The 26,597-nt window shown below is 39.1% G+C and overlaps 1 protein-coding gene across 1 annotated transcript in view; it reads left to right on the forward strand.

Moving 5' to 3' along the window:
* CNTN3 (contactin 3) overlaps window positions 1-26,597 on the forward strand; it is a gene marked incomplete at its 5' end in the record, with an annotated part of 246,338 nt that overhangs the window by 194,350 nt on the left and 25,391 nt on the right. Inside the window, 6 exons of the mRNA XM_079712276.1 lie at window positions 14,247-14,364; window positions 15,203-15,361; window positions 15,461-15,610; window positions 17,539-17,609; window positions 18,565-18,799; window positions 21,481-21,596. Of these exons, the coding sequence (XP_079568402.1) occupies window positions 14,247-14,364; window positions 15,203-15,361; window positions 15,461-15,610; window positions 17,539-17,609; window positions 18,565-18,799; window positions 21,481-21,596 (849 nt within the window). The remainder of the gene's footprint in view (window positions 1-14,246; window positions 14,365-15,202; window positions 15,362-15,460; window positions 15,611-17,538; window positions 17,610-18,564; window positions 18,800-21,480; window positions 21,597-26,597) is intronic.

Genomic DNA, 26,597 nt, shown 5'->3' on the forward strand with positions numbered 1-26,597 from the left:
ATGAATATAGTACGAAAACCTAAATAAAATTTTAGCAGAAAACAACTGAACATCATACTGAAAGAGTAAACTTTCATAAGCACTAGATGATGATCTAGGAAATGTGCATGCTTCATATCAATAGATATAAAATAGACCACTGTATTCTCAATGGGCATTTATAAGACATTCAATAAAATTAATGACCAGTTGTAGGAACAGAAAAATACTTCTTCCACATCTCAAAAATGTCTTTAAAGGAAATATCAGGAATACTTTTATTTAAATCAACAATAAGACAGAATGCACACAGGTACCATTACTTTAAAACCATTTGGAGGTGTTTGGGCCAATTCAGTAAGGGATGAACAAGAATAAAAGGTCTAACTTTAGAAATAAGGAAACAAAATTACCATTATTTGGACAAAACGATATCAGGGCTACTCAAAACCCAATAGTATCAACTCTAAAATTTTTTTTAAATAATCAGAGTTCAGTCAACTACTGGGATACAAGATAAATTCACAAAAAGTAATAGCTTACTTATGTATCAACAGTAACCAATAAGCAGTATAATGGGACAAAAAGGTCCCTCAAAAGATATATAAAATGCATGTTAATAATTTGCACAAGTACACAAGGCCTAAATAAAGACAACTCCAGTACTCTCTTAGAGTGGATGGATGGATGGATGGATTGGATGTGGAGCGAGACAGGGAAAGAATCATGAAAAAAAAAAATCAGTGCTCCTAGATGAAATAAAGCAGCTATTATATTGTAAGGCTTTTCATTTTTCTTCGATTTTTTCCCATGCTTCTAAAATGACTAGCAATCAGACACCACTTTAGACAATTCTGAGAGTATTTACGTAAGGAAAAGAATAGTTAACAGTATTTTGAAAGAAGAGTAATGACACCTTGTCAGTAATTCCCAGGAAGTTTTCTGGGGGTATTTGTTCAGGTATGAATTGCTGGATAGGACTGGAATTATACATATAGTTGTATCATTAAAACATCGGAACTCCAAATTCCATCTCTTGTAACCTATTTCATTCTCCTATGAACTGTTGTTAATCTTTCTTTGCCTCAGTTTCTTCATCTGTAAAACTGACATGATAATAGTCATTTATTCTGAGGTATGTGTATAAAATACTTCAGAACAACCCATGTTACCTGTTGCTGTGGTTGTTCTTGCTGTTACTGTTACTGCTACTAGCACTGCTGGTAGGATTGCTTCTAAAGTGTTCTCTGGGAAAGCTGCGGCAGTTTACATTCCCATCAGCAGAGCAGGAGGTGCCTGTTGCCCCACGTTCTTTTCCACACATGATTTTTTCCCTTGATTTTTTAAATAAAAATTTTCCCAAACAGATGGTTGAGAAGTGATATCTCATTATCAACAGTTTCTCATTTCTCAGATTAATAGTAAGATGGAGAATCTCTCCATTTTGCTTATTAGTAATTTGGATACTTAAAAAAGATTCAGAATTATGACTGACTCCTCCAAATCAAGAAAATTGGGGGCTTAATACTGACTCATGAAATGCATCGTTACTTCTGCAGAGAACAAAAAATTACCTGATTTCTAGCTAGAGAAATTCACAATAGCCCAGCTGCCTGGGTTATTGTGTAGAAGAGTGTTCAAAAAATTATTTTAAATCTAGCAATAGAAAATGACTTCCGAAAGTTACAAAAACAAAACACACACTGCTTCAAGACAACCATCAGCCAGATAAGACCTATTTTATTTTTGCTAGAAACACAGTAAAGATACTGACATTTGCATATAATAGATTTTCATCTCATGCATATTTTGTGTCCATTGGACAGTGTTCTCCTTAGGTCACAGCAGGAAATCCTTCACTTACACGCAAATTCACAGTGTGTACTGGCCATTTCCTGTCCCTCTTCCATACCTTGCAGATTTGTATCCTCTGCTCATTTCTTCCATTAGAAGTCAAGCCTTTTGCTTTACAGATTTACAGTAGGTCCTTATGTAGTCAACCTATTACTTATATCTTAGTGTGATTCACTGGAAATATCTTCCTTCGGTTTGTCACTTTTATGTTAACTTTGTCTATTATTTTATCACTCATAGAGTAAAAGTTTTCATTTTCATGTAGTCAAAAAATCTGTATTCTTCTTTTCCTAATAGTTTTCATAACTTTTCTTGGGTTGAATGGGATAGTCAAGCTGTAGGAATTTGAAGGGGAATATGAAGATTTTAGAACTAGTGTTCAAGGAGGGTTACATAAGAAACTTTGGGGAGGTTAGATAGGCTAGTGATACTAGGAGAGAAACTTTGGGACAGATGCAGATGTTTAAAGAATATTTCAGGGAGATTTTGTTGTGAATTTCATATTTTTCCCCACAAACCTTCCATAAAATGACCTCACTCCAATTCTTAGGAATTGACTTTTTTTCTCAGGGGTGGGGTTGTCAGTTGTTCACTGTTGAGCCTAGGACATACTGGGATTCCACCACTGGACCCACCCTACTGTTAGCCAGTTGAAAACTATAAGCTACCATCAAAGAGACAGTAATGTGTATGTTTGTATACCTGTAAATAAGTTTGTGTATATACCAGCACATGAAAATCCGAACACCATTATGTACAGATACTTTAAAAAAAATCTCTAAAGAAAGTTCTAAGAGAGTCAGTAACAATTCATTCAATATTGATTATGATTACTTCAGATCCTCCAAATTGTGATTAACAGATATTTACCTGCATCTGTGATTTGCAGATTTAAAATATCTCATCTCTGGAGGCAGAGGAAAGAACTAGCAGTTTATAATTTTGTTTTGTTTGGCAAAGGGGGTGGGGCTAAGGTTCATGAATACATTCTGAAAAAAGAGGACTTGTCAAAAATAGGCTTAAATTGGGCTTCCCTGGTGGTGCAGTGGTTGAGAGTCTGCCTGCCGATGCAGGGGACACGGGTTCGTGCCCGGTCCAGGAAGATCCCACATGCCGCGGAGCAGCTGGGCCTGTGAGCGATGGCCGCTGAGCCTGCACGTCCAGAGCCTGTGCTCCGCAACAGGAGAGGCCACAACAGTGAGAGGCCCGCGTACCGCAAAAAAAAAACTCTTAAATCTAATAAATCCAGTAAATGAACAGATCAGTCAAACTGAATGAGGAGGTAAATGGTGTCTGCTAATCATAGCATTATCTTTTATTCATGATGGCTTATTTATTTAACACCTTTATTGAGAAATAATTCATATGATTGAACTAAAGTGTACAATTAAATAGCTTCTACTATACTCAAAGAGATGTGCCTCCATCACCATCATCAATTTCAGAATATTTTAATTACTTCAGAAAGAGACCTCACACCCATTATCCATAATTCCCCCAACTCCTCCACCTTCAAACAGTCCCAGCCCCAGGCAACCACAAAACTACTTTCTGCTCTGGTATTTGCCTATTCTGGACATTTCATATAATGGAATCATGAAGGATGTAGTCCTTTGTGACTTGTAAAATTTTTATTTATTTTTTACTTGTTATTAATTATTAATAAGTATTTTATTAACTTATTTTTATTAATAAATTTTATTCTTAGAGCAGTTTTAAGCTCACAGCAAAAGTGAGCGGCAAGTACAAAGAGTTGTTCCCATACAACCCCTGTCCTCACACGTGCACAACCTACTCCACTATCAATATCCTGCATCACAGTGGTCCATTTGTTACAATCCATGAACCTACATTGACACATCATTATCACCCAGGGTCCATCGTTTACATTAGCGTTCATTCTTGGTGCTGTACATTCATTAGGTTTGCACAAATGTATAAGAACATGTATCCACCATTAGAGTATCGTACAGAGTAGTTTCACTGCCCTAAAATTCCTCTGTGCTCCATTTATTCATCTCTCCCTCCCCCAACCCTTGGCAACCAATAATCTTTACTATCTCCATAGTTTTGCTTTTTCTAGAATGTTCTGTAGTTGGAATCATGTAGTATGTAGCCTTTTCAGATTAGCTTCTTTCACTTAGTACTATACATTTATATTTCCTCTGTATCTTTCAATGGCATAATAGCTCTTTTTTCTTTTGACTGGATATAGTAGTTTACCCACTCACCTACTGAAGGCCACCTTGGTTACTTCCAAGTTTTTGAAATTATGAGTAAAGCTGCTTTAAACATCTGTGTGCAGGTTTTGTGTGGACATAAGTTTTCAATTTGGGTACATATCAAGGAGTAAGATTTCTGGGTCATATGGTACGAGTATGTTTAGTTTTGCTTTCCTCCTAGCAGTGAATTATTATTTTGAAAAAACTGTTATCTATTAGTAAATTAAGAATATTTAACTTATTTATTTTCTGATGCTCTTCCTTTCTTTTATGGAGGGCCATGTTTCTGACCTATCATTTTTCTTCTCTCTGGAGAGAGGCCTGTGGTTTGATTTCAGATATAAATTTGGGAAATTCTCAGTCACCACTGCTTCAAATATTACTTGTTTCCTTTTTCTCTTTCTTCTTCTGATATCTCCATTACACAGTTCTTAAGTATTTTGTTCTTTATTTTCAGTTGTTTCATCTTTCATTTTAAGTTTTGGAAGATTTGATCGTCATATCCTCAAGCTTAGAGATTGTCTTCTCAGCCATGTTTAGTCTACTAGTGAGCTCATGAAAGCCATTATTTATTTCTTTACAGTGTTTTTGATCACTAGCATTTCTTTTTTGTTTTTTAGAATTTCCATCCCTCTGCTTACGGTATCCATTTCTTTTTGCAATCTATTTTTTCCATTAAATCCCTTAGCATATTAATCATAGCTCTTTAAAATTTCTCGTCTGATACTTCATGCCATATCTAATGCCTGTTCTGATGTGTATTCAGCCTCTTAACACTGTGTTTTTTGCGTTTTCACGTGCCCAGTAATTGTTCTGTTGAAAGGCATACGTGATGTGTAGTAGTTGAAAGGAACTGCAGTGAGCAGGCCTTTACAAATATCGTGGTGAGTCTGTGGGGTGGTGAGAGGAAGTGTTCTCCAGTCCTGTGACTTGGTCTACTGTTTTGGTGAGCCTGTGCCCCTGGACTGTCAACTTCCGCAGTGCTTCTTCATCTCTTCCTTTCCCATCTGGTGAGACAGGATGGCTGGAGGTACTGGAGCTGTGTATTTCCCTTCCCCTGTGTGGGAAGCTAGAGGGATCAGGATTTGGGTATTTTTCTTAGGAAGAGATATTAGGCTCTTACAAAACCCCAGCAGGTTAGGCTCTGGTAAAATAATTTCTCCTAAAGGCAACCTTTGTTCAGAAGAACAGAGTGCTCTGGCTTATTTCATAATGGTTCATTTTCCCTTCCCCTGCCAGAAACATGAGGGGATCTTTCTTCACCATTCACTGTGAGGGCCCAGTAGAGCTCCTGGAGCTAAAACTCAGAAAAGTATGGGGAACCACCTGTGTCTGGGTTCCCTGGAGTGTTAGCTCTCAGACCTGTCCACGCTGACCCTCCAGCAATTCATCCATCACAGTTTGGGTTTCTCTACCGCAGTCCTGGCTCCCAGGGAAATTTCTGCTGGCGGATTTCTGCTCCAGTAAGTTGTGGCTCTCTGTATTTGTCGGTCTTTCTCTCCACTTTTGAAGGCAGTGGTTTTTCCCATGGCCTCACTTCTCTGTCAGGTTGAAGAGGAGTTACTCAGCTTTTACTTGTTGTTAGAACAGAGTGATGACTGCTAAACTGCTTATATGCCAACTGAAACTCAGAAGTCAGGGTGACTGGCCTGTTTTTTAATCGGGTTATTTGCCTTTTTATTGTTGAGTTGTAATTGTCCATAGTGGCTTGGATTTTTATGCTCCGATTTCAGAAAGAAAATTATTCTACTTTGCAAGACAATATTTAGTTATACCATTTAATTGATCTGGACATGAATAAGAAAGTGAAGAATAAATGGCTCATTTGAGGCAATTTAAAATTTTAGACACAAAACCCAGGAATTTTAGCTGTTTTTTATAACAGTAAACACTCTGATTTTATAAACCATTTTTTAATACTGACTTTAAAATTTTAGATTATAACTTTATAAAAAAATAGTCTAATGATAGATTGGATTTGGCATCCAACCTAGTCTTTTTTATCATCTTTTTAAATATGACTTTGAGATATATATATATATATACACACACACACACACACACACACATATTTATTTATTTATTTCCAGAGTATCAGGAAAACTGTGGGAATACATTGGTCTGAAGTTGCAGTAAAGTTGGTGTGATCTCTTTGGGAGCAACTCTCCTGGGAGAGAGTGTAATTTTATTCTCTCTGACTGCGGGTATCCTTTCTCTGGCTCACACATAGGCTCCTGACATGAAAGGGCGTCTAGATCAGAGTTGGTGGGGTTGTTTTAAGTCTGTCTTGGGTTCTTGGCACAGTCAGAGTAAAACAACCCTGCAGGGCTGAATCTTGATAAACAAATACCACGAACTCACTGTTCTCCCTCCCTCAGATTTCCTGATGGGAGGAACCCAAGGAAAAGACAGAAAGTAAGGGCACCATTTTATATAGTCCATGGAGGTCCATGGAGGTCAGCTGCCTCCAAAAGAAGCAGTATGGCACGTACAGAATGGATCTGGAGGGACGTGTCCAATGGTGTTTTCCAAAGTTGACTGCAAAAGCACACTTTGTACCCAACTTGCTCGTCTTTCAATGTGACTTTGACAGTCTTCCCCATCAAGTGGTGAAATGTATGCCTCTTGTCTTGAACCCAGGTAGACCTTTGTGACTGCTTTGATCAATAAAGATGAGCAGGAGTGATGCTCTGTGATTGCTGAGGCTAGCTCATAAAAATGCATACACTTCCACCTTGTTCCATTGGTGCAATTTCTCTTGGAATTACTGCTTGGAAGCTCAAGCAGATGGTGGAGAGGTCTACCTTAAGAGAATGGCTGAACTCCCAGCCAACAGCCAACACCACTCTCCAGTCATGTAAGCTGGCTTGCCTGTCCCCATTCTACCTGCCCCAGCTGATGAGGTTTACAACAGAGATGAACTGTCCGCCTACTGATCTCTGCTCAGATTATATATTGTTGAGCAGAGTAAATGATCATCAATTTTTTAAGCCACTAAATTTGGGGGATGGGGCTTCCCTGGTGGTGCAGTGGTTGAGAGTCCGCCTGCCGATGCAGGGGACACGGGTTCGTGCCCCAGTCCGGGAAGATCCCACATGCCATGGAGCGGCTGAGCCCGTGAGCCATGGCCGCTGAGCCTGCGTGTCCGGAGCCTGTGCTCTGCAACGGGAGAGGCCACAACAGTGAGAGGCCTGTGTACCGCAAAAAAAAAAAAATGGGGGGGTAATTTATTACACAGCAAGAGTAATTGGAACTAGAACTGAGCACAAGACATTTGTACAACTTGGTCAAGTTTCCATGAAACAGTGGCTTTTTGTGCCTTTGTATCAATGGATTCCCTTTTTCATATACTAACATTATAATTCTGCAAGGGACAGATCTGCTCCCAGTATATTTTAAACCTGTAATATGAGGGTAAAAGCAACAAAGACAAAAAAAAGACCTGTGATCTGTGAGATAAATTGTTACTCAGGGTAGGCTCTTGTGACTTGAAATACTTGCATTCTGAACTGTCGTCACATCAATTCAGAGTACACCTAGGGTGATTCACATTGACTAACAGTAAGTTTCTGTATGAATCTATAGAAATCTATCACCATGTTGAATTATTTCAATGACTAGTGTTTTTAAACTGACAACAAGTACACCAAGACAATCTAATGTCAAGGAACTGCGCCTTGTACTTGACATATAGTACCTGTTCCACAGATACTAGTTTTCTCACCCATCTTACAGAATGAAAATATGTACAGGTGTACTGTTCTCAGCTTATAAACCCAGCACTAAACAACCTAACTTAATGATTCTTTTATGCATTTATTAATTGCAGAGTTTTAGAGCTAGGGAAAAGAGTGACTATCTTAAAGCTTTTATTTCCAGGCGGAGTGATGATGTGAAGAATATAAAATCTCAGGCATTTAATGCTTTTAGATACTAACTGATCGTTAGAATCAGCTAAAGGGTCTCCTCTTTCTAGTCCATTTTGATTTAACTGTTCTGGGATGTGGCCTAGGGATTTCTGGTATGTTTTTAAAGACTCTCCAGGTGAATTTACTGTACAGCCAATGTTGAAAACTACTGGGTTAAGTGATCTGGGTAGCCCAGTGTTTTGCAAAGCACAGACTAGGTACCCAATAGGCAATATTAAATAATGCAGAATGAGATCTACTTTCAATTTCATTTCAATCATTTAGGTTAAATCAAGGAGAATAATTCAGTATGGTGTTAGGTTTGTCACGAATGATTTTCTAATTTTTGCTAATCTCCCTTTTTAATGAAAAGAGCAAAGGTCCAAGTCTCAGAGACTTTGAGAGTGCCCAGCTAGTGTCCATTTACATTATTTTCCACTCACTGTTTTCATTTTATCAGTTAACTATTACTGTGATCAGTAGTTTTCCATGTTAGATAAAAGTACACATTTTCTGTATTGACATCCATATTATTTAAGAAAGTTAAACAGTTTAAAAAACAAGTAAATAGTAGAGCATTTAGTATTGGAATATGGCAAAAAAAAATGTGGAGGTGTAACTCTAATGGTTGAAGTTTAGAAAACACTGAGGTACAATCACTGTGGGAATAGACACTGGATCCTGAGATCACCAACTTCCAGTAAGATACTCCATAAACACTACACTGGCCAAAAAAAAAAAAATCCCAAGTTGTTAATGTGAACTTGATGTTGAAATAGAAAAGCTGATACCTTTAAGGTAACTTGGGCATTTCATACAGTTTAAAATATGCATGAAGGTCTTTAACCAAATTTTTATCTTTCATGTGTTATTCTTTCAAAACACTTATGATGGGACAAGCTGGGGCTCTAAATCCTGTAATGGATCAATTATTTCAGTTTATTGGTACCAAAGAAAGTCGAAAAATTTTGATGTGAACAGATTGCATATTACCTGCACTAGATATCACCTGTTTGGACAACCAGGCATCAGACAGTTTCAGATGAAATTATTAATCAGTCAGAAAAACTAAAATTATTTACAGTGTTAGGGCCCATTTTCGTGTTTCAGTGGTTGCCAATTATTTCTGTTCCTTGGGTGAGCAGTGTCCATTTGTAACAAAGGTGGCCTTGTTGCAGCCATTTGGGGTAGGGATGGGGCAAGATTTAACTTGGTTGGTCAGAAATACAGAGGTGACCCATCTGCCACCAATTCCCTTAGGGACCTTCACAGAGAAAAACACCACTCAGGTTTCAGAAGTAACCTGTAGGCTTGACTGTTCGCTAGTCACCTGTGTATGATTTACATGCAGTGCCAGGACTTGGAAGGCAACCCAGTGACGGGATGAATGATTAACATTGGAATCTATACAAAAACAGGCTGTGTAAAGTGATTTTTAAAAAGGAGGAGCTTCTACCGTGCCTTCCAAATAGTTGTCAAAATGCTTTTTTTCCCCTTAAATTGGAAAATTATGCTTCTTGACAGTCCAGCAGCAGCATTTACATCAAGAGTGCTTACTAGGAAATTAGTTTTTGCTGAAAATTTGTTTTATTCAAAGTGCATGCTACATTTGCAGGGGTCAAGGGGTTTTCCAAGTTCCAAGGTTTATTTTATACCTTGATTTGTAGCATATGGTAGATCTCACAATGTACTCTCAGCTTACGTGTAATTAGTAATGAGTTGTCTGCTTTCTTACCTTCAGCTGGTGTGGGTTATCACATCCTGCAGTGTTTTTCTTTCAGTGCAGAGTGGTTTTTCAACTACATCAAAAATTCCACTAGCATCATCACCTAAGAAAATATAGGGAAAAAGTTAACAAGCTTATCTTCTTTTTCATCTCATGTGCTCACTGGATTTTCTCTTAGCATTTATGTCAACGATGATTTGACTTATAAATCCATATACTGTTTATACCTTAACACGTTTTAGAAATATGATCTTTTCTAGGAGAATTCTATATAATTAGGTGAACAACTAATTAGATAATTAAGTAATTCTAGAAAAGCTTACAAGTTTTTTCAAATACAATAAAAAATTTACTATCATTAAGACATGAATATGAACCTGAAATTAGCTACAGTGAAATTTTAGTTTTCTGGGGACAGAAATGGAGCTTTTGGTAGTGGGAGAGGGCTATTCCTATGGATTTGTGGATTAACTATCCCCCCTGACATTGCCTATCCCTCCCACTCACAAAAGAGACTATGTTGTCACCTGCCTTAGAGTCTCTGCATATGTGTAAGTGCTCTAATGTAGACCATTTTTTTCTTACCCTCTTTTGCTAGATAGCTTGTATTCATATTGCAAATCTTAGCTCAACTATCAATACATTGAGACTCCAGAATCTTAGATTCGTCTGTGTATTTTGAACTTGCATTACACTGTAATTTTACATTGATTTGTGGTAGTCATTTGATTAATGGCTGTCTTTCAACTGTAAGCTCCATGAACATAAGGACTGGTTTTTTCCCTCACTGTTGTATCCCCAGCGACTAAAGTATAGCCATTGCTTAATGAATAGTTTTGGAATGAATGATCCTATTTTAAAAGATAGTGCTTCTGAGAAAGAGCTAAAATTCATATGACTTAGGGAAATGTCTCCCTCTTCTTAAACCCCTGCTTAAGCTGTAGGAATAGGCCTCTTGCACTGTTAAAAGCTCCATTTTCAAATAATGCTGTGATCAGCGGCATAGAAAAAGGACTTGCTTTCTGGAAAGACTGGGAATTACACTGCTCTACTTTGAGGGGGACGTTTTAAGGGCTATAGGGATAAGCGAAGTGAAGAAAATGAAGCGTTGACTCTGCGTTGTCCCAATTCTAGTCCGTTCTCTTTGAGGGAAAGGGGACAAAGGAGAGTTTAGGAAAACAATACAAAGAAAGACTAACAAACTAATTTAGCAGATAATAAAGTAGAAGCTATTTTTATTCAAAGGGTTATTAGTGTTCCTAAGAATTTATTCAAAGATTATTAATGTTTGTAATGTTTGTAAGTTGTTTTATACTTACACTCTGAAGAATTAGAAGCATGTTTCTAAATGTATCTAAATAATAGATGCAATTTTACTGATAAATATACTGAAAAATAATCTATCAAGTGCTATTTTACCACAATTAGACTAATGCTACTTGGATTTTTTCGGACGTTCCTCTCCTGTCCCCTCTATCATAGTTAATCAGTAACAAACTATATTCTAACCATTAGCAGTGAAAATTGATGGGGACAAGAATTGGTTTGATATAAGTGAAACTTCCCTTTGGAATTTCCTTTTCCTTTTTTATATTTTTTTACTGTCTGGGAATAATCACTTGCATCTTAATAAGAAGTTATAGAATATTCTAATTAATTGCACTTTTATTATTAAACATTTAATTCTTGTGAAAGAAACTGGAGTTTAGAATAACAGCCATGTTATTTGACCTTTTCACTGATGGTCCTATTTATAGTGGAGCGTTTAGAGCTATAGTTGTACATTATAACAACTGCATCTTGAGAGTCATTATGTTCTGCCAAAAAATACACAAATTATAAGTGTGTAGCCCAGTGAATTTTCACAAAATGAACACATTCAGGTGACCAACAATGAAATCAGGAAGCAACATGACCCCTATTCCAGAAGTCCCTGTGATGTCTCGTTGCAGTACTAAGTACCCCTCCACAGATAGTCACAGTCTAGATTTATGATATGATAGATTAGGGTCATTGTACTCCTTTCTATCTGATTTATATCTTTTATGTTGAGACTTAGCTATGTCAGTCTATATAGTTATAGTTCATTGATTTTCATGGTCTAACAGTATTTCCTTAAATGAGCGTTCCACTACTTACTAAGCTACGTGTTGTGATGGACAGTAGGTTGTTTCCGTTCTTTAGCTATTGTGGTTAGTACTGCCACAAACGTTCTTGTAAATGTCTTGATGAACATACACACACATCTCTGTAAAGTATGTATTACTTAGGAATGGAATTGCTGGGTTGTAGATTATGGGTATATCCTGCCTTAGTAGATATTTCTAAACAAGGTTCCAGAGTGAGTGCACCAGTCTCCATTCCCATTAGCAATAACAAGAGTACCGGTTGCTCCACATCCTCAGCAGGACTGAAAAATCTCCTGCCTCCTGCATTCTGAGGTTGTGTACACATGGTATGTGCCATGTGATTTTATTTAACCTTTATTAAGTAACTTCTCTAAATTTGTAAACATAACTTGTTTCATATATATATATATATATATCCCCGACTTGGGTTTACATCCTAGAGAGCAGAGGTCATGTATAACACACTTCTCTAACCTCGAGTGAATCTAGTATGGCAAGCATTCGATGAACTTTTGTTAAGATGAATCTTGACTCTTCATATTGCTCCATTAAAAGACAATAGATAGGGTGAGAGAGAAAAAGCATTAGAAGAGGAACAATATAAATATAGTCTACTGAGAAAGAAAAAAATTAAGTACAGGATCCTTAGTTTTTGCTACATTTTATTTTTCATTTATGTATTCATCCACTCAGTTTCATGTTGGTGCTGAAAAAAAAAAATCAATGGTTCCTACCGTCTACATGTTGATTGCTTCCATTTTCACTCTACAGTGTAAAATATAATTTAAAATTATATTTCCCGTCATGGTGAGCCTAACTGTATTTCTTCAGGAAGATGGTTTGGTTATTACACAAGTTATATCTCTCTTTACCCATCAATAGCAAAGTGAACAGAAATGACAAACCCAACATCAATCTCTTTTTTTACTCCTTCAAGAAAGAAAACGAACTTCTGTGCCTAAAAGCTGTATTCGTGTGTCTGAGGACAAAAAGACAGTGCTACTTCCAATTCTCTTTTTTACCCAACTGCTTTCAAAATAAGCAAATAAACACAGGGAAGAATAACAACTTACCTCAATGCCTTGATGGAATTTAATCGTAACAGTTCTTACTTCACTGAAAACAAGAGATTCCTATAGAAATGATAATCAACCTCCTGTGAGTATATGGAGCTCATAAAATTTAAAGAGTTTCTAAAGGTCAGCAAGCATTGAAGGCTTTGTCCTGGGGATAAATTTCTAGGTAACCCTGAGGAGAAAGAGAGAGGGAGGGAAAGGAAAAGGTTTAACTTGAAAGTAAAATGTGCAAACTCAACAGTTTCTGGATTATCATTTAATTACAGCCATCAATCAGCTCACATCTGCCTTTTCCCGATACTCAAGAAATTCAGGCTAAAGCCATACAATCCAACCAATGGAGAATACATAGCGCATTAAGAATCCTAAGGATAGGAAGCAATATTTAAGAAACTACCTGATAGGAGATCTTAGGAAATTACCTAAAAACAGAATAGTGGAATCCATCTTTCAACAAATACTGGGAAAACCCAAGAATAAAATTATCCTTTTAATTAATAAGACAAACTACTTATTGCTTCCTCTTCTGTACCAGTTTAGAGATTTTCCATTAAGTGATCCTTTTCAAAGGGCTTTGCTTTCCAAATCATTTTATTTCAGTCCATACTTTTACTAATGCATGAAACTGGCCTGCAGTTACTCATTTTACGAACATGATTTTACATTCTTTTAAAACAAGGACGATTTGAAGTTGAGCTTTTAGAAATACATTTGCTTCATTAATTGGCACTGGGGAATGCCAGCCTATGTCTTTATGGGCAGTTATTACTTTTTGGTTAAAAATGTTTTAATTTCTTCTTATTGAGGGGTTCATACTGACTGTCCCTAAATTCTGTAGCAAAGGAATTAAATAGCATTAGGCTTTTTAAGCTTCAAAGTGTTCAGAAAAGTGTTTCAACCATGGTAATCCCCTTGTCGTGCTGCCTTTATCTCCCACCAGATACCTAAATGCTTCCGTCTTCTTCTCAGGCAGATAATTGCAAAGAGGATGGAACCAGAGAAAAGAGTTGAGCTGGTGCTGAGCAGTGGATATAAAAAGAAGTGTCACTCACCCTAGTGAAAGTAAATAGACTCTGAGACTGTAATCTCTGCCCTTATTTATCTTTGAAACCATAAATGCCCAGGGGAAGCTTGTTGTTTATTTAGCTACAGAAATCTATATCTGCAATCATGTATGGTTTTTAACCTGTTTTTATTTCCATACTTTCCATCGTAGCAATCTTCTGTCTTGGAACCACCTAGGTTTTCTCTCTAAATATGGGTTTTATTCCAGTGGTGTTGTTGGCCATAGCCTTCGAGAGTCTCTGTGTTTTCAAACTAATAATATGTTCATTACCTGTTTTTTCCAACAGAGTTCGTCAGGCGATTTAATGATCAGAAACATTCAGTTGAAACACAGTGGGAAATATGTTTGTATGGTGCAGACAGGGGTGGACAGTGTTTCATCTGCCGCTGACCTCATAGTAAGAGGTAAACATTAATGTCTCTGTGTGCTTCTTTAATTTCACATCTTAACTGAGCCTCTCTCACTGAAAAACCATGATCAGATAGCCTGTGAACACGTGAGTTATATAATATTGATTTGATCCTCCTGCCCAAATAGGCCAGAAGATGTGAGAATAAGGATGGGTGCTAATTCAAAGAAATAAAAATCTCAACTCTGTCATTCCAGTAGCTCTCACTGTAATAAGCCTTCCACAGCTGCTGCCAAGCTGATGTGTTTTTGAGCATGTCATTAATACAGCAGTAGTGTTTAATATGAAAGAGAGTAGTGATAGTGTGTGTGTGTGTGTGTGTCTACTTCCAAAATAAAACACAGGATCATCTAGGATGCCTGAGAAAATTTGCCAGTCTGAGCTACTGTCCAAAGAACTGATTTGCTCCTGAGCTGAAAAATCACCCAGAGTGCATGGTAGAATAAAACAGCTCTAGATTACAAACTGGGAACTACAGAGATGTCCCAGAAGATTAAAGAAAAAAGTTTCGCGCCAAAAGTAAAGGATGTTGAATTTGGAACAGTGCAGGAATCCTGCTGAAAAGAGGGCTCAAAAAGCAGGTTTCCTTTGCAATTGTGGAGTATTATGCCTTTGGAATTCATGGCTCAAAATGCAGATTTAATATCTAGCAACAGGAATGTGAAAGAAAAAAAGTGGAAGTTTTGTTGCCAGGTAAATGTCCTTTTTCCCTAAGTGCTTTTGAAATTGGGATCCGTTGAAGGAATTCAAGTGCTGTGGGGCATGTTCTTCACATTGGTAGAAGAGAATGACGTTTATGGAATTGCTGAATATTGTTTGCATTTTTGCCTTAGGTTCACCTGGACCACCAGAAGACGTAAAGGTAGATGAAATTACAGATACAACAGCCCAACTCTCTTGGAAAGAAGGTACAGACAACCACAGCCCAGTTCTATCCTATGCTGTCCAGGCACGGACCCCTTTCTCCGTGGGTTGGCAGACGGCCACAACAGGTAAAGGGGGAGAGGCAAATGCCGCCGGTACGTACGTATGGATTTCAGGTCAACCCTAAGACGTGCAGGCGTTTACCTCTCTGAAATCTTCCTTTGTAGTGCCTGAGGTCATTGATGGGAAAACACACACAGCTACCGTAGTCGAGTTAAATCCATGGGTGGAATACGAATTTCGGGTTGTAGCCAGTAACAAAATCGGAGGTGGAGAACCCAGTTTACCCTCAGAAAAAGTAAGAACTGAGGAGGCAGGTTAGTGTTTTTGTTTTCTGAGTCATGGCTTCATAGGTTTTTCTGGGTGTGTATTTCCACTTCTCTTGCGCTTGATCTCCAGCCTCGATAATGCATTGTCGCAATTATCTGAACTATCTAACGGCAGACTGGCCATATGGCATTTGTCAAAAGACACGTGTAAGTGATTCTGATGTAGTGTGACATTTGCAAGAGTTCAGTCCATCGTCAGCATTCATTAGTGCATGTAGAGTGAATATGTTTTTGTCACTTAAGGTTATAATTACTATCTGATATAGTCACCCTGTTAACAGGGGAAGTGCTGTTTTCATTTATAACAAGCATTGACAAATTGGTAGGATAATGACTTCTGGGAGCTCAGCTGCTAGGAAGTCTCATTCTGCCACCAAGCTTAAGCAATTGATGAATAGGTATGTTTTGGCCCCTTGAGAATTAAAGTAAGAGAGAATTATTGTTAAAATTTTCCATGTGGGGCAACTATTAATATTAACCATACGACTCTTTTTGTAATGCTAAAAATAGCCTAACATTGAAACTGCACAGTAGAAATTGTACATGGTATCACGTTATTGAGGCATCAGAGAGGACTTAAGACTTTCCTTTTCAGAGTCTGTAGTATTAATTAAAACTAACTAAAATTATGTTTGAAATACAGCCAATATATCACTTTGGAACAAAGCCAGGATAGAAGTCATGGAATACATTTCAATAATTTTGATGATGCTCTTTTACACGGGACAATGCATATAATGTTTATGCCAGGTATTGTGAGAAATCGGGGAGCCCTGTCTGTCTTGGTGCTCAGTTCATTTATTCACACAACACGTATTCAGGAAGTACCTGCTGTGCACTGAGCACTTTCTAGGTACAGTGGGTACAGCTCTGAACACAGCAAAGACCCACCTTCAGGGAACTTATGTTCTAGGTGTGTCATGGTATTTACTAAGCATAAATTTCTCAGCATAAAAGCCTGTGTGAGGTTCATAAAGATTATCTCATAACAGGATTTGAGGATTTAAGTATGGGTCATCTTTATATAGAGTCAGTGTTGTTCTGAGAACTAAGTCTGTACTTGAAATAGTCACAAGTTGAATGTTCATGCTGACGTGGATGGACCTAAAGATTATCATACCAAGTGAAGTCAAGTCAGACAGAGAAAGACAAATATCATACGATATCACTTATATGTGGACTCTAAAAAAAATGATACAAATGTACTTATTTACAAAACAGAAATAGACTCATAGACATAGAAGATAAACTTATGGCTACCAAAGGGGGAAGGGGAAGGGTGGGATAAATTAGGAATTTGGGATTAACAGGTACACACTACTATATATAAAATAGGTAAACAACCAGGACCCACTGTGTAGCACAGGGAACTATATTCAATATCTTATAATAACCTATAAGGGAAAAGAATCTGAAAAAGAACATATATGTGTGTGTATATATATGTATACATATATATAACTGAATACTTTGCGGTACACCTGAACAATTGTAAATCAACTATACCTCAATTTAAAAAATAGCTTTGAAACTGGGGGAAAAAAATGTCCATACGGGATTGATTTATCATCATCCGTGATGAATCACTTTTTCTTCTTTTATTAACCTTCACACTGAGTCATTGTTTTCTTACTGTTTGAGATATTTTGAATCTCTAATAATTTTATGCAAATATAAAGCATATGATGATCTCCCTCAAATATATATATATATATACACATATATATGCACACACATATATACACACATATAATTGCATATATACACCCACGTGTGCACGTGCACACACACACACACGTGTAATGTGCCAATGATCAAATTATTTTAAGTAGTAAAAGTAAACAACATTGAGTCTTCTTTCAGATAAATATTACTAGATGCTAGCAGGGTTTCAGTCTTTCTTTCTAACCTTTCAGTGCCAGAAGTGCCTCCTTCAGATGCCAGTGGAGGAGGTGGGAGCCGGTCTGAACTGGTGATCACCTGGGATGTAAGTGTCTGCACAGCGCCTGCCCCTCAGGGTGACGCTCTTCCCACACTCATGGCATCCTGGGTGGTGCTAGTGGTGGTGGCTGGAACTAGTAGCTAATATTTTTGAGTGTTCACTCTGTGTTAATCATTGTTCCTAGCATTTTGCATATTTTTTCATTTTATCCTCGCAACATTTTTTAGATGAAAGCACTAAGGCATAGAGATGTTAAATAATTTGCCGGAGGTCATCTGGCTGGTAAACATAGGGGTGAGAGTCTAGTCCTGGCTGTTTACTCTGGAGCAGCACCTCTGGAGCTGCTCCCCTGCTGGTGATGCACACGCCACTTCTCCAGCCGGTGCTGCTTCCTAGCCATTCTCTCAGCCCTTGCTTTAAGTCATAATTAGGAAAAATATTAATTAACAAAGTCAGAAGGCACTAGAATCGTCTACATTATTTGAAGATGTGGATGGAAAAATAAGAAGTCAAGAGATTATGGAGTGTCAATAGGAATTTTTGACATGATGCAAATACAGCTTTGAGTTTAATATATTGTTTTTATTTCCTTTTTTAAAGTTTTACTCTTTTGCTCTGAATTATCATGTCAATGTGTAGTTTTTTTCTATAAAATAAACATTGTGGATGAGATTATTTTTATTTGATTTAGAGATGCAGTATTTCAACTGAAAGTATATCTTTATTATTCGGAACTCAACTTGGGGCTGCAAGATGATCAAAAATCTGAATAATTTAGGAAAATTCCAGTTAGTTATCTGATGGCTATGAAAGAGTGGCATATGTTTATTTAAAAGCAGCTGACTGTCCCCCTGACCTTTTTCTCCTTTTTTAATCCAACCACTTAATACAATGTAGATTATTATTTGATGGCTTTTACAAAAGACTCCGCATTATAGCTGCATTTATTTTTGCCTTGCTCTCGTGTGAAAGCGTGAGTTAATATGCCTTTCCTTTACAGCCAGTCCCTGAAGAACTACAGAATGGTGAAGGTTTTGGATATGTTGTTGCTTTCCGCCCTGTCGGAGTAACCAACTGGATCCAGACAGTGGTCACATCTCCTGATACCCCAAGATATGTCTTTAGAAATGAAAGCATCCTGCCATTTTCACTGTATGAAGTTAAAGTGGGTGTTTATAATAACAAAGGTGAAGGACCATTTAGCCCAGTGACAACAGTGTTCTCTGCAGAAGAAGGTATGGAAAGGCTATGATTAGACAGATGGTCTTCAATTTAATGAGTTTTTGACTTTACAGTGGCATGAAGTGAGACACATTTCAGTAGAAATTGGAATTCGAGTTTCTAATTTTAATCTTTTCCTGGGCTAGTGTTACAGAGTAAAATAATCTCTCAGGATGCTGGGCAGCAGTAGCTACAGCGCCTAGTCAGCCAGACAACCACAAGGGTAAACAATGGATATACTTAAAATTATTCTGTACCATGCAACCATTCTATTTTTCACTTTCCGTACAGTAGTCAATAAATTACAGGAGATACTCAACACTTTATTGTAAAATAGGCCTTGTATTAGATGATTTTGCCCAACTGTAGGCTAATGTAAGTGTTCAGAGCCTGTTTAAGGTAGGCTAGGCTAAGCTTTGCTGTTTGCTATATTAGGTATATTAAATGCATTTTCGACTTATGATATTTTCAAATTAAGATGTGTTTATCGAGATGTAACCCCCTCATAAGTCAAGGAAGATCTGTATGTCACTTCCACACTTAATCAACCAATTGTGCTCCAAAAACCCATTTGGAAGTTCTTTGTGACTTCAGATATATTTCTTGAAAAGGAGAATGATTGAAGTCATAGAGACTAGTCCAGGTAATAAAGATCAACCATGCCTACTTGAAGTGTGAGACTCAATGGATAGTTAGAGGGGGTAATAGTTAGTTGAAAATCTGCTTATGAGGAATACATTGAGTTCCAGTCTGTGAAGCAGGGAGCAGCACAGCCTTCTACAGCTTTCTTCTTTGGGAGGTAATATTAAGATACTCTTTTTGAAGTGCCCTCGTCTGAAGTTTTATAGTGGTTCCTAGACCTGAGAAAGAGGTTTTAGCAGGATGGAGAGGGAGGACCGGAAGTCTGACCTTGGGGAGGTATGGAATATGCAGGTTTGAGGATGGGTTTCACCAGTTCTAGTCGGTATAGATTCATACATACTCCACTCTGGACTCACTCCCTTTCTCTGCCTTTCTGTCCCAGAAAGTAATAGTAAAAATAATAGTACTGTTAGGAGAATCCTATGAAATTGCCATTTTATAGGTCAAAAGCAGCTGAATATTGGCTATCTGATGCGGTTCTAGCTAGTTAGAATGGCAGGAGCTAGCATGTATTGGGTGCTTACTATCAGCCAGACATTACCTAATTTGAATTTTCCAAGGAGGAATGACAGGTAGGTACTATTGTTTTTTCCCACTTACACAGGAGAAAACAGAAGCTTGATGAAAGAAATTAATGAACTTGCCAAAATCCATACAGACCTACTGAGCTAGTATTTTAACCCCGGGCCTTTGCTCTTGAGTAGTTTGAGCTCATGAAATCCGATTTCACAGTATCTCCTCTATCCTCCGAGCCTTACAGTAAATTGAGAAAGTGGGTCCAAAACAGTAAGGAGGCTCAATTTTTCGTCATACTGTCACCTCCTGTTTTTGTTCTCTTTTCCCACTGAGTTCTGAGAGAAAAAGGGAACAGAATTTTTAATTTTTTTGCAAAACCAAGAGCTTTTATATTCATAGCCAGACCCCATCTCCAAGAGTTGCTGAGAAGGATTATCATTACAAGAGCAGGTCAGGAGTCTGAAGGGTGATGGCAATTAAATTAACCAGGGAGTTTGGGTAGACGGGGTTGGGGGCAGGCAGCAGCTGGGAAGGAGGGACGGCCAGAGCCTTTTAGTATCTTCTTGCCTCCTGCACTTTCCTTCTCCTGTTTCCATTCTTGCCACCACTGATGATTTGGTTAAAGGTCTTTCTGTTCCAAATGTCAGAAACTGATTTGACTTGCCTTTTAAAAAAGCAGGGATTTATTGGAAATATACTCGCACCTTTCATTGAAGCCAAGAGAGAGGTAAATAGCAAACCTCATGAAGAGCCTTAATCAGAGAAGCTCTGGGCCCTCAGAAACCTAGGGCTTCTCTAGGGCACCAGGGCTGGATTGATTGGCCTCAAGTCTTCCTCGTTTCTCCAAAGCACGTTTCAAATTCTCAAGAGAAAAAAATCTAATAGGTCCATCCTTGGACCAGGGGTCTATCTCAGTATGCACCAGCCATGGCCAGGGAGCAGGATCCTTTAACGTAGAAATGGATACTGGGAGAGGACACATCTCTGCTTAGAGCTCCTAAGAGGAAAGAACCGCTGTGAGATCCATGAAGCTCCAAGAGCTCTCCGTTACAAAGGGGATTTCTTCTTGTGTATTAAGCTCTGTGTGTGCTTATCTCCTCCAGAAGAGTATAGGATCTCATTTAACTTTGACCCTCTTGTGGCCTGGCTAGACAAGGCACTCACTAAATGCTTATTGAATAAATGAACTCTGTAGACCTTGACCTTTATTTGGAAAAACAAAAAATAACATAAAGTAAGTAGCACTTGTGGGCATAGGATTTCCCATAGGGACTGTGGGACAGAGAGGAGAGAAATAATGATGGGGAGGAAAGTAGGATACCAAGAAGGGAGTGCCAGAGAGGGAGCAAGTTGCTCTGGCTGTTCAGCAAGGAAAAGCCTGTGGCTGTGATGCTATCTCTTCCTAGGAAATGGAAAGTGACCAAGACATGGTTCATGTTTTCAAATATTTTTACAGAATATTTTACATGTTCAAATATGTTAAAATGCTTTTTTTAAAAAAATAAGAACTTCAGTATATTTTTCTGTTCCCAAATAGAGCCTACAGTAGCTCCATCTCAAGTTTGTGCAAATAGCTTGTCTTCCTCAGAAATTGAAGTTTCTTGGAACGCTGTTCCTTGGAAGTTGAGCAATGGACACTTACTCGGCTATGAGGTAATGTCTTTTAAAATTAATTAGCTCGTGTAAGTATGTTGCCACGCTACCTTGTCTGCTTTCATTTAAAAGTCTTCTTCACAATGACATCTTAGCTAAAGTCGGACTTTTGTTCAATTTTATCACCGTATTGTTCTATGTGACTATCAACAGATATTGACTTTAACTCAACCAGTTGAATGAAAGTGACTTTAGTTGAGGTATAAAAGGAAAAAATAATAATAAAATGAAAGGAAATCATGTATCCTGTGGGCCTAATCTGTAGCTAGTTTGGCTAAAAAATAAGAGTGAGATCGAAACATAGTATTTAAGTTCACTGGGTATATCTGCTAATAGCTCTTCCAGTGCTTTGTCTTATTTTCTTGGTGGGCTTGCTACTTCTAGGCTCTAGAGAAGTCAGCCTTGCATAGCATGTAATTCTTGCCTTCAAATCATTGCCTTTGGTGAAATAAGATGAAAGGTCTGAAACGGCATAACGCGAGACCAAATGCAATGAAGTTCAGAGTAGGCCACACAGAAAGTGGTTGAGGGATGAGTGACCTTGAAAGGTTTCATAAGGGTAGTAAGGTTTAACAGGACTTCAAAGAAAAAAACAAGTAAACGTAGAGAAAGTAGAAACATTCCAGACTGAGCATGGCACATTGAAAGAGTGGAAGGAGTACAGGTCCACCTGTGGCAGGTGGTTCCTGTAGGGCAGGTAAAGGTAGAAGGGTACAGCAGGGCCAGGTCACAGACGGCTCTGAATGTTAAGAAGAACCATTCTGGACTGGGCTCCATGTTTAGGATGGAGCAGTTAGAGAAAAGTGGGAGCAGTTGAGCTGAGAGCTGACAAGATAAAAAGCGAAGTCTTAAGAAGGTTTCTGTGACGATGACACTGTGGTAGCCACAGCTGTGATTTCACCCCGACCCACAGCCATCTTCTTAGCAAGCTTCCCTCCTGCTTCTAATTCCTGATTCAGTGGCACGTTTACATGCACGTGTTTGCAATACAGGACCGTGTACCCTGCCACTTGCCAACATAACCTCAGTGACTGCACGAGGGTGGCCACTTGCCCAAAGGCAGCTGGCCCATGGACAGTTAAGCTGAGCTAGTCAGATTCTGGTTTTGTTTTTTTTTTGGCGGTACGCGGGCCTCTCACTGCTGTGGCCTCTCCCGTTGCAGAGCACAGGCTCCGGACGCACAGGCTCAGCGGCCATGGCTCACGGGCCCAGCCACTCTGCGGCATGTGGGATCTTCCCAGACCGGGGCACGAACCCGTGTCCCCTGCATCGGCAGGCGGACTCTCAACCACTGCGCCACCAGGGAAGCCCTAGTCAAATTCTTGTTTGAAGTATTGAAGCAAGCAGCATAGAGATTGTGTTTAATGAGCATAATGCAGTGATATGTCAAGTTTAGGACCCAGTTCAGACTTCCCAAGTGAAGGCCATGGGCAGATAGGACAAAGCTGATTTACAGAGATGAGCTGGAGCAGACATACTCTCATGCAGCCCTAAAGGATGGAGGCGACAAGGACCCATGGAGCTTAAAGAGCAAAATAGAAGAGCTCTTTGACAATTGTCCAGTTCTTGAGTTGGCTATTCTCTTTCTCATAATGTCACCTTGTCCTCCTTTTCAGCCAGCTCCCTTTACATTTGAACTTGAGAGAGTTTCTGGTCCTTATAATCAAACAAGCAGTGACTTGAATAAATTAGAGAAAGGATTGGCTAGAGCAGTGATGCTCAAAGGATGCACCATGGGCCACCTTCACCACAATTACCTAAATTTTTGCTGAAGATGAGCCCCCAGAATCCTCCCTGGGCCCACGGAACCCAAACATCTAGGGGTGGGTGTTGTGAATGTGCATTTTTAGCAAATATCCATAGGGAAACATCTTCCTGCACACGTATGTATAGGAAGCCCTGGTCTTAATACAGAGGCCCTGGTCTTGACAGAGACCCTGATCACAGACAGAGCTGTCCAGACTTAAGGAAACCGAAGTGATACTGAGGAAGCAAAACACCATATAAATACAGCAGAGCAACTTGATCAGTATCTTAAAGGAAGCCAGGAACACTTGGATGGGAAATTCCTTTAATTCCCTGACAGTGAGTAGAAGCAGTGAAAGATAGTGGGCAACCAATAGTAGCTCCCCAATGATTAGAGAAATGGCATTGACAGGAATGGTAAGTGAGACAGAAGGAACACAGATATAAAGGAGCATAATCCTGAGGTCACACCTGTGCCACATCCCAACTCTGCCACTCACTGTGCTGGAAAAGTTACATAAATTCTGTGAGCCTCATTTTCCTCACCTGCAGAATGGGAGCAATGGGCCTAACCTAATTAGGATTTTGAGAGGATTGAATGAGATTAGGCATCTGTGCTTCTCACAGTTTCTGGCTCATAATAATAAGCAATGAATAAGTGTGAGCCATGTCCCAGAAGAATTTTTCAGATATTAATTTATAGATTTCTCCCCAGTAACTATTCTCAAGCAGTTCTTCAACTCCAAGCTCTTTTGCCTCATGAGAGTTTGTGATGGCTATCAAGATGGGGGTGCCTGTGAGATCCCTTCCTTCCTCGCTTTGTTTCCAAAGCTCAAGCCTTTAAGGAGATTATTTCATGTATCCTAGAGGGTGAAGAGAGAGAATATGCCACAGAGGAAAAAATACAAGAGAAATTTCAGGTGACCTTGGAGGAAACGAAGATCCTTTGAGGCTTACAAAATCTCGTGGGTCCCACAGCTTTCTACTTGGCAGTGCCCAAGTTGGTGGCCAGACCACAGAAGGGAACAGCTGTGCTTCCCACACTCAGCAAGGACTTCTTATTCCCCAAGCATGGCAGAACTGCTGGGCCTAAATGGATCAGGCCAATGTAACAGTAAGTTATCTTGGCCAGGCTTTGGGAAGGGAGCCCCAGGAGTGATTGAAATCAAATTTTCCATTAGCTGAGCAGGGTATGAAATTCAGTGTTAAATCAAATTTACTTAAAGAAAATAAATGAGCACATTTTGCATCCCTCCAACAGCAGACTGAAGTACACATCCCCCATTCATAACTTTGTCCTTTACAAACTGTATGATAGGATCATAATTTCTGACCTGGTTGTAGCTTGTGAAGTAGTTAAGAGAAATAAGCAAGAGACTATATATAAATGGGCTTTGTGGGCTTCCAAGCACCACAGGAATGTTACCAGTCACTGGCAATTGTTTTGACAGCTTGGGGGCAGGTAGATGCTGATTTTAGAATATATCAGTTTAAGCTGATCATGAGTCATCCAGATATGCATACTCTCTAAGAAAGTAGAATTATACCACTGTGGCTCAGGTCAGGAGAGAGAGGTTGATTGAACAAGAGAGAAAACCAAGGAGTCCAAGTAGTGCCACTGTAGTATCTCATGAAGTCCACACCATTTTTTTTTTTTTTTGCGGTACGCGGGCCTCTCACTGTTGTGGCCTCTCCCGTTGCAGAGCACAGGCTCCGGACACGCAGGCTCAGCAGCCATGGCTCACGGGCCTAGCCGCTCTGCAGCATGTGGGCTCCTCCCGGACCGGGGCATGAACCCGCGTCCCCTACATCGGCAGGCACACTCTCAACCACTGTGCCACCAGGGAAGCCCCACACCATTTTTGAATTATACAAACCTGCCTTCACATCCACTGGGACAGAATATAAGCTCCACCAGCGACAGGGGATTCTGCCTGTTTGTTCACTGATGTATCCCAAGTGCCAAGAGTTGTATCTGGCACACAGAAGGCAGGCAAAAAATTCATGTTGATTGAATAAATGCAATTTTGGCTCCATTATCTTACTGCTGTCTGGCTTTGAGCAGATTACGAATGCTCTCCAAGGCCCAGTTAAAACAGTAAGTAACTGTCAGCATCACTGGAGAAACTTTAAGTGAGATAAAGCAGCCCTTGTGAAAATGGCCCAAAGAGACTTTGGGAGCTTCTCCTTTTCTGTTTTGAATATTGGGCACTGGGATAAGATTTCATTGAAAGGGGAAATTTGAAAACCAGTGAAGTAATACAGAAACACTTAGCACAATCTGAGTATGGGACTCAGTGCTGTTGTTTGTGTTGCTACTGGTGCTGCTGTTAGGTGGTGGGCAAAAAGATGAGGGGCGATGAGCATATGGGACTTTGCTGGAAATTAATGATGACACCTTGCCTATCTGTGTAAAGAGTAGCAAATTTAACATCCAAATGGAGCCTGAATACAGTATTGAAAGGAAACAACTAGTGGAAGTTTGTTCCCCAAGTGCTTGGTATGTATGAAAAGAAAGAAACAAGCTCAGGAAAAGGTATACTAATTGGGGCAACTTAAGAAATAAGTTATATAATTATGCCAAGATAAAAATATGTATTTTCATAGTCTCAATAATGATTTAAACAGTAACCTGGAAGAATAAGTGACTTAGCAGAGTATTTAACTATCAGGCATGTGGCTAACTTTCTGGGTTGCAGTTTCCCTGGTGTGGCTTTACAACTGTTAATAGCACCTGCTTCCCTCTCATCACATGCCAGGTGGCGTGCTGAGCACACATCATCATTAGCATCTAGACTAATTTCTGATTTGACCAAGTAGTCGTCGAGGAGCTCATTTCCCTGGGCTCCAATTTATTTCATCTTCTAAGCCACAACACTCAGGCTCAGATCTTTTCTTGTGCCCTTTGCTTAGGAACAAGAGATACGTACAGACAAGATAAAGAGGATGCAGATGATTTAAGTTCATGGGTAGTGGGTGTCTGAGGAACAAAAACTCCAAAGTTCTAGCTTGGTATATACAGTCCATTTCTTTAAAGTCATTTTGTGTCTTGAGAAGATAAAACTTGGGAGAATGACCTTGATAAGTGATGGAAACAAAAATCTATACTTGTGAAGTACTACAGGTAAGCATATTTCTGGGACTGTTGCAGGAGGGGGACCCCTTCCAGGGCCCGAGAGTGGACTCTTGTCTAACACTCAGAAATGAAGTGTCCAGAGAGACACAAGTGCTGACAAAGCAAAAGACTTTTTTGGG

This window comes from Hyperoodon ampullatus (genome assembly GCF_949752795.1).
Source record: "Hyperoodon ampullatus genome assembly, chromosome: 10".
Classification (NCBI taxonomy): domain Eukaryota; kingdom Metazoa; phylum Chordata; class Mammalia; order Artiodactyla; family Ziphiidae; genus Hyperoodon; species Hyperoodon ampullatus.